The 13,677-nt window shown below is 36.4% G+C and overlaps 1 protein-coding gene across 1 annotated transcript; it reads right to left on the bottom strand.

Moving 5' to 3' along the window:
- Positions 1-6,424: 6,424 nt before the first annotated feature.
- myoz1a (myozenin 1a) lies at positions 6,425-12,565 on the bottom strand. The gene is made up of 6 exons (XM_082154152.1): positions 12,355-12,565; positions 10,674-10,770; positions 8,968-9,155; positions 8,517-8,772; positions 7,533-7,704; positions 6,425-7,432 (listed from the first exon to the last, which is right to left on the bottom strand). The coding sequence occupies exons 2-6, from the start codon at positions 10,759-10,761 to the stop codon at positions 7,198-7,200; spliced, it is 939 nt and encodes a 312-aa protein (XP_082010278.1). The 5' UTR covers positions 10,762-10,770; positions 12,355-12,565; the 3' UTR covers positions 6,425-7,197.
- Between the last annotated feature and the right edge of the window lie 1,112 nt (positions 12,566-13,677).

Below are 13,677 nucleotides of genomic sequence, written 5' to 3'. Positions count from 1 at the left end.
GACCCTGTATGTCAAATACACTGTCAGCTTCAATTAATGTTCGGTTCGGTGCCTCCAAATCCAATTATTTGTTTAAGCTACTGTGAATCTTTTCTATGGGAACAGCAAATAGTTCACATGCACCACACAATGAGATATTAAATAAACCGGCCAGCAGATTAAAAAGTGCAGGGTCTCCCTTAATTACATTTGAGAGAGCCTGTGGAAGTCTCTTGTGTTTAGACACCAGTCTTTTAAGACTAGCTATGTGCAACAGGGTTTTATAACTGACCTAAACAAGTCATTTTAGGAAGCATACTAAATATAGTAATAATAGGAAATAAGTTTACAGGGAAAGTAATCAGCAGAAATGTAAACAGAAATGTTTACACTGACATTTATGGGAGGGTCATCCATACTTTTCGGTAGTAATGTCTACTAAATGATTTTCCATGAAAACAATAGCAGAAAATTGGTATTAAACATAGTATGTAACTTACAAATATATTTTACACAGCATGTAGAAATAGGTAACGTGTAAATACCACTAAGTTCGTACTACGCCGCAAAAAGTATTTCTACACTGAAACCACACTTTAAAAAGACCTTGGAACTTCGATACAAAATACAATAAAAAAAATTAAATAATAATAATAATAACGATGACACTACCGTTCAAAAGTTTGTGTCAGAACTTTTTTTTTTAAAGAAATGTAATTATTTTATTCAGCAAAAACACGTTAAATTGACCACCAAAAAGTAACATCTTAGATTTACAATATTAGCCTACTTGTTTTACAGTATTTTTGATAAATGCAAAAATAAATGGAACCTTGGTGAGCATAAAGGCCTAAATACACTTCAAGCTAAATTAAACTGGTGTGACGTAATTTCGAACAAAATCAGGCAAACAATTTTTTTGTTTGGAGTTCGTTTTGGAGTTCGAAACAGCTTGCAAAAGTGAACTTTCCGGAAAGATTTGATTCGGCATGTAAACATCTTTGAACTACCATTTGTCCGTGGTGCTTATGTAATAGCGTGAACGTGAACACACTGAAGAGATGCTTTGTAGTAGAAAAGTTGTAATTAGCTAAAAGAGCCACTGACTTTTTTTTCTTTTTTTTTAAATACTCTAAAGCTGCTGCTTTAAAGAAATCTATTGAAGATAAAGTGCTATATAGATAAACGTGACGTGACTTTACTGGAGTGCCTAATTGCAGAGCTTGTGCAAACACATCAACATTGCTATTGCCGACTTGCGTACAGCCGTTACCGGAAACCAGTGATTATTGTTTATAAATATGGATATTTTTCTTACAAAAACTAATCGCTTCGCTTCAGGAGGCCTTTATTAACCCCCTGGTGCCGTATGGATTACTTTTATGATGGAAGGAAGCTTCAAAAAAGGGTAGGCTACTATTCTCTCTCATTATTAAGCTGGGAAGAGCCGGAATATTTTTAATATACCTCCGATTGTGTTTGGCTGAAAGAAGAAAGTTATATACACAGAGGATAGCTTGAGGGTGAGTAAATTATGGATAATTTTCATTTTGGGGTAAACTAACCCTTTAAGTGTTGCTTAACTATTCAAATTCCCTCCATGCCTTTTTTTACAGAAAGAACTTTGCAAGTTTAAAGTTTTTTAAAAGACCAAATGTAAAGTGAGACCAAGAGGCTTGTGGCTTCAGAGGCTGTTACATAATGATTGATCCAGACTGCCACACAGCTTACATGTGAGAGGAGGCCCTCACTATCAGCTACAGGCCAGCAGACAGAATTTAATGAGAAACAGGCAGGTGCGTGTGAGCAGCACTCGAAAGACAGCTGGACCACTGAAAGCATTCATCTTTCTCCATCTCTCTCTCTAAAAGCATTTCAACAAACAATTAATAAAGAATAAGAAACGAAAGGGCAATAGGGACAAAAACTAGAAAACACAGAGTAGAGCTGCACGATTCTGGATAAATTGAGTATCACGATTTTTTGTTTCAAATAGAGATCATGATTCTCCCACGATTGACAACTACATAAAATAAAATGTAATTTATTAGAGGTTCTGACAAAACGTTAATTTCTGCAGTCCATTTATTCTGAATTAGGCAAAAAAATATATATTTAATTGGTTTGAGTGAATGATTCAATGACAAAAACATTTTTTAAGTCTCTTGTCGCCCCCTAGTGGCATAACAATGTAATCGAAACAATTGTTATTTGAAAAGCCAAGTTAATTTCAAAAGGTGATTTGCTCTATTTTGATCACTACGTTAAACATCAATGGTTATATCCGAACTATAAACTTTTAACCCTTCTGAGATCATTTGAATATTTGTAACACAATATCGATACTGTATGGTTGAAAACACTGTTTGTGAAGCGGTTTTATACATACTAAACATGATAACTGTTCTCTCTGGGTCAGCGGCAATGCCAACCATAGTTTGAATGTTCAGGTATGATATAGTCAAAGGTTTAATAGGCACAGGTGAATCGTTGTCATGTAGGAATAAGATTGAGTGGGTGTTTAACATGGTGATCTTTTAACAATTAATCGTGAAGCTCTAACACAGGGCCATTTCCTAAAATGACGAAGACACAGTGGCCCCATAACATATTTGGACAGTTGGGCTGCACTTGTCAGTTTGATATTTTATTATCAATGCAATAAAATGTATTAATTTTTGAGTGTGACTTGATGTGTATAAATACTTTTTAGGGCAACTGGTCCATTAGAAAATGACCAGAGCTGTTATATAGACAGACTTGTATCACTTTGAAATAAGTGACTCTGCTATCTGTCATATGCATTTCCTGCAAAAAAATAAATAAATAAATCTGCACTATTCTTGTTGAATAAGAGTTTTGTTCCTTTAATAAATCACAACTGTATATGCAACTAACTTATTGGCGATTACCCAACCTGTTTTAGATATTATAAAAATGTATGCAAGGTTGTTTCTGTTATGATATCGTGTAATATTGACTGGCTATAACAGTCCAAATGTGCATGATTATTTATACTGACTGACTGCTGTGAGACTTGCAAACTGAAAAGCAATAAAGCAATGTGGAATGCCAGCAGCAGTGTCAATCTCATTAAAATATCTTCACTGTCCATGATACGTTTTACTGGGCTTCAGACTGATCAAAAAAAATATATTAGTTTTATTATCATAAAACCCTCAAAGTGCAAATAAAGTAAGCAGTTACAGACATAAAATAAATATAAAAGCTGTTTTAATTATATGTTTCTACATTTCATAAAAAAAAAAAGGAGAGAATTCTCCATTGTACTGCATGCAAGACCTGTGACTTCTTATCTACTCTAGAGAATATTGGTACCTAAATGGGAGAGCAATTTTCATATTTTCATTAAATAAAATGTCTAAGCCTGTAATCACAAATTAGTTGATCATGACCAATGCTGATGAAAGCAACAGGAAAAACATGACGGCATCATTCTGAGTGCATCCAAGGACAAGAATTATCATTGCCACTTCATAAGTATATAAAATATAAAAAAGTACATGAAATAGTAGAATTCTCATTATGCATTTTTCTATGACAATCTGTTGTTAAATTCCATTCAGCATTAATGGACTGCTGCTTATTTGCGTCTCCTTTGAGGAGAGTGAATATATACCATCACCGAAGAGAGGAGTGCATGTGAGCTGAGAGTGCATATCTGCAACCAGACTAAACTTGGGGCTTGATGAAGCAGGAGAACTGCTCTCACAAGAAAAAGACCTTGGCTAATATCAAGTGAAGACAAGAGTTTTCATTTACACATGAATGTCCCCCACTCAGTTCAAAAGTTCCTCTACCTTGAGAAGTTTAATAAAAGTTACCCTCAAGCGCTTTTCTGTCCCTTCCTGTCATAAGCCCTTAAAAGCATGTTGTGAAATTTACAGGAATCCCATACACCCCCAACCAATTAGCCAGACTGAAAGCTCTGTCTGCAGATGAATACACGGGAGCGTAGGCCCTCGAGGTGTGACCATCAGTATGTTAATTTATTCATTTCTAAACTTTACATAACAATTAGTAGCCTTCTTTCGCATGCATGCCAGGGCTCTTATTTACTTTTCACAGAGAGATGGCTAAAGAAAGGGGTGATGAGAGAACATAAATGGAAGCTTCGGATGGAGGGATGTCTATTTTGATCACTCCTCTTGTATTAAGAGAGACACCGCCCCCTTGTTTATGTGTTTATGTAACATGTCATGCTGAAAACTGATTTTTGTGCACATCATTGATCCAACTCATTAAACTTCAGCCATTTTGTGATGAATGCAATTATGATTTTATGATGTTGCCATTTCCCCTAAACAGTAGGTGACAGGAATACATAGATCTGTTTCTGAACAGTTTAAAAAAAAAGAAAAAAATGAAAATGAACAAAGATGGATAGATAGAAGATAGATAGATATCATTTTTAGCACACCTGAATGACCTACACATCTCAGTCTCTCGCATCTCACCTGCACAGCCTCTGAAACACCACCAGATGACATTGGCGTCTAGAGGACAATCAAGTGTATTGAAAAGATGAGAAACCGCTACGTCACTGAAAATGGTGAGAAGCATATGGTCTTTTTGTGCTTGTAAGTTAAAACGCACGAGACGGTGTCAGAAATAAATCACCTAAAATATATAGGCTACAATGTCAATTTTCCCTATGATGTAGGCTGCATTACATCGGCATAACAAATATAAAATGTGAAAATGCATGCATGATTTGCCATATATGATAGAATTGATGCATGCATCGACTCGATCGAGGCTCAACCATGTGGTTATTCTACTACGTGGCGAACTTCTAGATGCGCTCGTTGTGTCCGCCACAACGCACAGTGTGCACAGCTTCGTCAGCACATTACAGCATGTGAGATGTCGTGTTTCTCCTTCGCACTATGCCTGTGTTAACAAAACAACCCTCCCGGAGAAGCATAGCATAAAAAGAAAACGCTCATTTGAAATACGCCGTACTGCGTAAATTATTAAACCCATCTTTTCTGACAGTGATGCATCCCTATGTTTGTTTACTAGATCAGCACATGCCTGTGGGAGAGCAGCTACGTCTTAACTTCCCAACTCAGAGTGCAAAACGTCTCCTCTGCCCTCTTTTCATGTCGGAAGAACCGAGATGACTTGCTTCGATAGAATGGTGAAAGGTGGTTTCCTTACCTTGCCAGTGTGCATCCTCCCCCTAGATTGTCGGTTGGACAAAATCGGTTATTTTCTGCCGCTAAACCTTAAACATCCCTCAGCGTCACTGTGTGCTGCAGCCAAGGCAACCAACTCTCGCGATGTTTGGCGTCTCAGGTGTCGACGGAGTGCGACAAGGAGACTGGGTTGTTGGATGGGATGGTTGGAGGCTCTGTAAATACAGGGGTTCATGAACTTCATAAGTAGAAAGGGGGATCGAAACATTTTGAACGTTTTCCTTAACGGTTCCATTAACGATTATTTAGCCTACTACTTTAGAAATATTTCGAAAAAGAAATGCTGGTCCCACTACATTTAGCCTACCTCACTCAGCAGCAGTCTGATCCTTTGCCAAACTGTAAAATCATGGACAGATTCACAGATATACCAGATCAAAAAAAAAAAAAAAAAAAAAAAATTATTAATGTTTGCAGACTTTTGAAAAATTCTTTTTTACAGACTTTCTACGCAATGTAATAAACTGAATGAATGGCCCAGAAATATGGAAGCTTGTGGGTAGCGATATTCAATTTGAAATAATATGAAAAATGGCAATGCAACATGTAAAATGGCAATGTATTTCGTATTTTCATTTTCATTTTCCGACCAAATGTACAAAACATTTGGAGCAAAATGATCATTCAAATTCAATAGGCTAATATAATTTACATTTTCTATTTCCTACACTAGTTTTAACATATCATTTAAACATATATTTTTTAATTAGTAATTGACTATAAATTGCCTAACTATATATTAAAAATAGGCCTAGGCCTATTTAAACAAAAATGTTGACATATTTCATTCAAATTCGTAATATTTTATTATAATACAGTGTAGACCCAACATTTCTTAGTAGATAAGATGAAATAAAAACTAAACAATAGGATAGATTTGTGAATCAGATTAATTCAGTAATTGCTCCAACTGATTAATTTATTGAATTTGTTTTATTGAATTTTTATTATTTTATATATTTATTTTAATAGAAATAACTGATAATGTGGGTCATTTGTTCAATTGAACACTGGTTGTGTTGCACGGTTTTCATTCACTAAAAAGAACCGCCTCATAAGAGTCATTATGAAAGTCCTAATGAAATATTGCACAAATGTGGGTAGTATTAGTGACATAAAACAAAATCAAATAGCCTATACTTCTGACCCACTTTCTCCTTCTCAATTTAGTTATAGTCACAAAAGGTACAGTATATTCACAAAAGACTGCAACAAAAATATAAGCAATTAATAATTTATTAAAGAATGGGCATGTAGTAGTGTGAATACAGCAGTTTGGAGTTATTTTATTTTATCACCCCTTGTTAAGTATTTGCATTAATGTTTGGATTTAATTAGTACATTGATGTGCATAATGTGCTAACATTTCATATTACTTGTTATAATAGTAATTTACCATAGCAAGAACAACAATACTGTGTAAGGTGTTCCCCAGCTTAATTATAATCATAAGTACATGATTTTCATGACTATAATCAGTACTTACTCATGTTAATTACATTATAATGAATGGTAAAGTGTGATGATATGTAATTTAAAGGGCGGTTCCAGATTATGCAGTCAAAACTGTTTACCTTTATCTAAATGACAGGATAAACAGCAGTGTGTGCCAAGCAGTTCATCACTGATAGTGCTAACCGGACATTGTTGCCCAATGCACGTTATTCTCATTTGTTCACTTCTAAAGTGCAACATGCAGACAAAAGATCAAGCGAATCAAAACATTCTCCACCTGACACCTTCATTTAAATTGATATAATCCCTGCATTCAATTCCTTCAAAAATACATACATATTTCTTCGCTTAAAGCTCACATTCAGATGCAGATTTAGAATCAAAGTTAAAAATACAAGTAGAGACGTTTGCCATTTAAATGTCTTCCTGATGGATCTACAGTTTGTTGCATTGTGACTATGTGTGCATACGTGTGTTTTTGGTTATTATAGTGCAGGGAAATAAGGACAGGCATAAATTAGGTTTGTTTAGGGTCGTAGGTTCACAGGTCGTCAGTCTCCCCATCAAATGGTATAGTATCCAACTCCATGTGAATGCTGCCTGGTTCAGCGTTACCCCCCCAACCAATGGGTGTGCGGTTAAAGGAGGGTCGTGAGCCGATATCATGCTGGTACACCACTGCTGTTTCAGGCTCCTCAACAGCCACCTCGATGTCTGGCAGCTGGAAGGTCATCAGCTGAGAGGCCTTCTCAAAGCCTCCATAGGGCATAGCACTCCTAGACAGATTGAGAGATAGAAATTAAAGGCAAAAAAAAGACCATATGACTGAAAAGTACAATTGCAGAATGCACAGGAAGTGAAGAAATTCATCGGCACCTGTTAAAGCTCTTATATTTGCTCAGCTCCTTATAAGAATAGGGTCCTGGCATTTGAGCCTTCATTGTGGCTAGAAGGTCTTCATTGCCCTTCATAGCCCGTTCCCAAGGCGAAACGTATGTCCTCCCATATGCATCCCTCTTTTTAGCCTTTTCCAGAGCACTTTCCTCACCTATATAGAAATAAACCATAAACTGATTGAAAGTGATCGATCAAGTCACATGAGTAAAAGTGTTCCATTAGTTAAAAGGATAGTTTGCCCAAAATTTTCAATTCTCTCTTCCATCATTTACTCCTTTCGTGTTGTTCCAAAACTCTATGACTGGATTTTTCCATTCAGTGAAAGTCAATGGAGTCCAAAATAACACTGGACCCCATTGACTTCCAATCTATAGACAAAAAACAAATGAAAGCTTTAAATTGTCAACTTTTTTTTCTGTTCCACAGAAGAAGTCAAAGGTTAAAAGCATGCGGGTGAGTAAATAATGACAGAATTTTCATTTTTGGGTGAACTGTCTCTTTAACAACAGTGTTATTTTAGTATCATTTATATACTATTATAGTTTTTATTAAAATTCTTTAATTATTTTTCATTTTAGTTTATGTGCTTTTATCATTTTTATTAGTTTTTGTTCTTTTTTAAATTTTACTATGAATGTTTATTTATTTTTATTTCAGTTTTAGTTTTAGTTCAGTTTCAGTTTTCATTTCAAATTAGTAATTTATTTTAGAGCTTCAACTTATTTTAGTTAGTTCTAAGGCAAGATCTGTAATTTTCTTTCAGTTTAAGTTTCTCATCTAATATTTATTAAATTTAATTTCAGCTTCATTTCAATTAAGATTTTTTTTTTTTTTTTATAATTGTTGTTTTAATTAACGAGAATAATTCTGTTTAACACAAGTTTCATTGTGAGTCTCCGTGGCAGTTTCTAGTGTGGGTGAACAGGCTAGTGTATAAAGGTCTCCATCTGGGTTCCTACTCACTCTGTGAGGCATCTCCTGACACACCATCCTTCCCTCCTGCTCCTCCTGCCACTCCGGCACCTCCCGCTCCTCCAGCGAGCCCACCTGCTAGCAGCCCACCCCCTGCTCCCTTGCTATAGCTTCCGGGTTTGGGAGGAGGCACTGGTGCTTGGCCGGTCCCACCAGCCTGACCAGCCATCTGTCTACCAATCAGGCGGCCACCAACATCCATCATCATCTGACCCCCCAGGCTGGGCACGAACTTCTGGAGGTTATCCTTTACACAGAGTAACATGGTAATTAGTGGAAGAATCTCCAAATCAGCAATTTAAATAAGAAATAAGAACATGACAAGAATGAAGAATCAGAGATGAATGTAGAACGTTGACTTACAGAAGATCTGTTATTTAGGAATAATGACAGGCATAAATTAGGAATAATATACACAGATGTTCAGAGCTCTCCGCCTTACCATGGACTCACTGCTGAAGAGGTCGGGGTTGTTCTCATAGATGAACTTCTCCACACGAATCTGCCTCATCTTGAACATCTTGGAGCCTTTGTTCTTCATAAGGGATAGCTCCTCCAGCATGACGTCCTTGGGCACCCTGATTTTCTTCCCCAAGTCAAACTCTGAGGCCTCAGGCTCCGATTCATACTCTATTACAAAAAAAGCGTTATTTGCAAAATATTTTATGTTTATAAATCAAAGTTCGGTCAAAGTCTTTTATAAAATACACTCTTAAGAAAAGGTTCTATATAGAACCTTAGAGAGTGTATGAATGCTTGAATCTGACTGGTTGATGAACGTTCTAAGGTGTGCAATTATTTTCAGAAAAAAAAATATATAATAGTGCTGTCAAGTCATATGTGTGTATAATATATACACAAATAGATACAGTATATATAAATATAAACGTGTGCATATATATACAGTATATACACACACACACACAGAGACATATACATATTATATAGGCCTATATATATATAAATATACTCACACATATTATGTAAACAAAAGCTTATGTTTGATGCGATGAATCGCGATTAATTGATTAACACATTAATTGATTAATTGACACACACACACACACACACACACACACACACACACACACACACACACACACACACACACACACGCACACACACTGTCTATCTGTGCACATGCCTGGCAGCGTAATCAATTTTATCTATTGGTAAACTTGTATTTTAACTGTGCATGATATTATTATGATGAGACTATGCTTCAAAAGAAGGTCCTGGATTCTCTAATATCAAGTGTCGTCATATTTATACAGATATATCTATTTTTCTGCATTGTAATCATAACAGTAACTAAGAAGACATTAGTCATCCTACCACCCACTGTTTGTGCTGGGAAATCACCCACAGTTCCTTGGAAATGTTCATGACTGTTAATATAAACAATACATTTATTTGAAATTTATCAAGTCTTTTTCTGCATTAGATCTAACATCCCTCATAGCTTTAACAAGGAATAAGTGTTTCCTCACATCAAAATAATGTTGCCTAAGGAAAAAACAAACATGTACCAGGATCACAAGAGTCTCTCGACAGTCTTCACACTTCATTGGCTAAATTTTCCATTCTTTCACAACAATAATTTTTCCCTCACGTTCAAAGCGTGAAAAAGAACATGTCGATTTCATTTCATTTCCGCTGGAGACACTTCTGTAATGTTCTTTCAGTGGACTATGTGTCCCATGATTATAATGATGAGGGGGAGGAAGAGGTGCTCTGGTAATAATCAGAAACACAGCTGACATTTCAGCTATGAAATCTACAAGATACATGTTGTCGCTGACATATTACTCCTCATTAAAACATATTAAATCCAGACGCATGAAACCTTAGTGACAGGCCCTGAAATTAAGATGATGTCCCCAATAAACAGTTTCAAAGTGACACCTCATAAGACAGGCTGTCTACGCAGACGTTTGAGGTTGTATACTGTCAGCATTATGGCGTGGTCATAATCTAATCTCTTTAATGACATCTTTCAAAGAAGACACCTTCACACCTGTCAGGAAGGCTAAACAAACACACTCTTTAATTATATGAAGCACAAAAGATGGGAAGAAAAAACAACAACAGTTATTTAGTCCTAGACCCCATCAATCAATGATAAAGCTCAAATTGAGGGTGTCTCACCGTCTTGGGTTATGTGTGACAGGTCAGTGATGATCTTGGTAAGCTTTTTCCTCTTGTTGGGTGGGGCTGGTGTTCCTGACAGAGGCATGATTCCAGACTGGGAAAACAGAGATCAGAGTGGATTTGACCATATACTTAAACGCATCCTTGTCTTGTCTATTTGCAGTAGTTATTGATTGATGAACAGGTATTGTTTTTGTGTTGCAAGCAAACTCTGCAGATGACACGGTTAGTCCCTACGGAATAATGGGGAAGAACAGACACTTATCAGTATCAATGACCTCACGTTCCTCATGTTGTAAGGACAAGTAGATATCTGTAGATGCTTGTAGTGTTTGGTTTGTTTGGGGTAGTATTTTCAGACACTGTTTCCAGACACAATTGATATGAGATTACTCTCTATTCATAACAGAAAATACATAATTTATGGTTTATGTGGTTGGATCATTACGTTCCTACTAACTAAACTGTCAATGTATTGATAAATACTCCAGGTGCTTCTTAATTTTTTCCTTTTCTATAAAATATTTTCAAAATATTGTTAACTGATACAGTGTTTTCTCAATTTCACATTCCATTCTGTTAGTCATTTATACAATTCCTTACAAAATCTAATTTCGTAATGACGTCCTCCTCCAAGAGGTGACAGCATTTTTAGTGGAGCATCAACAATACAAATATGAAGTAACTGATTAATACATTAATACACGAATTATGTAATTTTGTGCTATTAATTGGTTTGTCTCACTTACAAGCATTGCATCCAAATGTCAGAAATCAGTATGATAAATGTACTGTATTATATGATATCTGTATGTAGTTCATACAGATCTGAATCAAACACTAAAGAATGTCCAAATTTAGCTCTTTATTTCAATTGTTATGTTCCGTTATTTTCATGCCATATAAAATAAAGTTATAATTAATAAAGTTTAACCTAATTTTCTACTTTCAAAGTCTGAGCATGCATGGAAGCCCATAGTAAAGTGCAGTTTGGGCCTATTTTTCATTTTCATTTCATCGGCTTACACATAGTATATCTGTTATTTTTTCAAGGCTCTGTTAATGGCAAACACTGCATCGACTTGACTGTAACTCAATACAGTATGGCTATTTTTGAAGCGAGACCTATTTTAGTGACGAGTCGTGGCATTGGATTTATTTATTTATTTTGTTAGATACTCTGAATTTGTAACAAACATACACACATAAACACACCTACACGATGACTTATCGCATTGTAGAAATTGGAAATCTCCCTCAAACTGAATCGACACCACGAATTGATGTGTGGTGAGACGAGGGGGGCGCACTGACCCACCCTGTAAAATAATCACGAGCTGGGGTCCACTAGGCTTAAGTTCCCCAGCTGGACAGTATGCTTTGCATTCCATATAAAATCGTCAGCCAGGTTGGGTGGGAGTGTTCAGCACATTCCCACTTTCTGGCAACAAAAAGGCACAGAAAAGGCACAGGGAAAATGGAGCATTCAAGCTGGATTATTCCAATCAATGCAAATTTACAATGAGAAAATGCTGTCAGTGTTTGCAAACTCTGAGTGGGTATCACACCAGCAAAAGGAGTTATTGCTGGTCATGTTTTCATCGCCGTCATGCAGCTGTTAGTTGAACAGTGTGTGCGGTTAGTTAAGTGACCGAAAAAAATCACATAATCCACTTACCAAGGCTCTAGACTGCTTACAAGACGTGGTCTCAAAGGTACAGTGAAAACAGGAAAAGGCTTGTGGCTAAGAAGTTTGGTACCTTTGACCTGTGTGGCTGGACCAAGAACCCAAGGCGTGCAAAATCCACTCGGGATTTGGATGGCAGATCTTCATGGGGGGAGGGAGAGTCCGGGTAAGAAGGGGGAGTGAGGGGTAAGGGGGCCCAATTGGTCTGCACAGCACTTTGCTGATGGGAATATCAAGAGACTAATATCTGTCTTGCAGATGCTTCATTGGCTAAATATAGAGAGAAGGAGAGAGACCGGGTGATTGCACATAGTTATCAAATAGCTTCAAGAGTGCTGTGGTAGATTTGCACTTTTTCTTCTTTGGTTAGTCACCTTCCACTTGTGAGGGGATTTTCACTTTTTAAATCCAGCAGCGGGCCCCCTAACTGTGCTAAATTTATTTTTATGATAATGATTTAAGCACTCAGAGGGGTCAACTAACTTTAGTCCAATGTAACATGGTTCTAAATAGTTGTAGTGTGAATGAGACAATTAGTGTTGAAATTCACAAATTTGCACAGAGTGCAATCTCACTAGTTTGACATAACGGCCTGGGTTGAAATAGAACCTTTAAGGTGTGTGTGTGTGTGTGTGTGTATGTGTGTGTGTGTGTGTGTGTGTGTGTGTGTGTGTGTGTGTGTGTGTACACACACACACTCTCACTCTTCACACACACACACACACACACACACACACACACACACACACACACACACATACACTGTACAAAAATGTTAAGCTTTTTTTAGATTTAGCATTTCAATTAATATTAAAATTACGTCAAATAGAATTGAATAATCCTTACATATTTTAATTGAATAAAATAACAATCCTTAATCAATTATTAAAATATGTAAGGATTATTCAATTCAATTTGATGGAATTTTACTATTAATTGAAATGCATAAATATATACAAAATAATACAATTATTCAGAACAGTAAAATTACTATAAATAATATAATTTTCTTTCTTTACTCCATAATGTAAGAATTATTTCAGGTGACATTTCCCACCTGTCTCAGAGACAATGCCTGTTATATCACTTTCTCACCCACATCATTTGCACTGCATGAACCCGAGAACTCGTCAGATTCTCGCTATCTTTGTCAATTCAGGAAGGATCTACTCAAAAATGGAATCTAAATAGGGAAAGCTTGGAGCAGCCATAAAAAGTGCCTGAACATTATCAGTCCTAAATATAGGAGGAGAGCATATGCATGAGAATGGTGCCAGGTTCAGCTGTAGTCGTCTCACCAACAGTGTGCAATAC

Source organism: Leuciscus leuciscus (assembly GCF_965113295.1).
Source record: "Leuciscus leuciscus genome assembly, chromosome: 22".
Taxonomy (NCBI): Eukaryota; Metazoa; Chordata; class Actinopteri; order Cypriniformes; family Leuciscidae; genus Leuciscus; species Leuciscus leuciscus.
The sequence above is the reverse complement of the archived record's forward strand: the minus strand, read 5'-3'. Positions and strand labels throughout refer to the sequence as shown.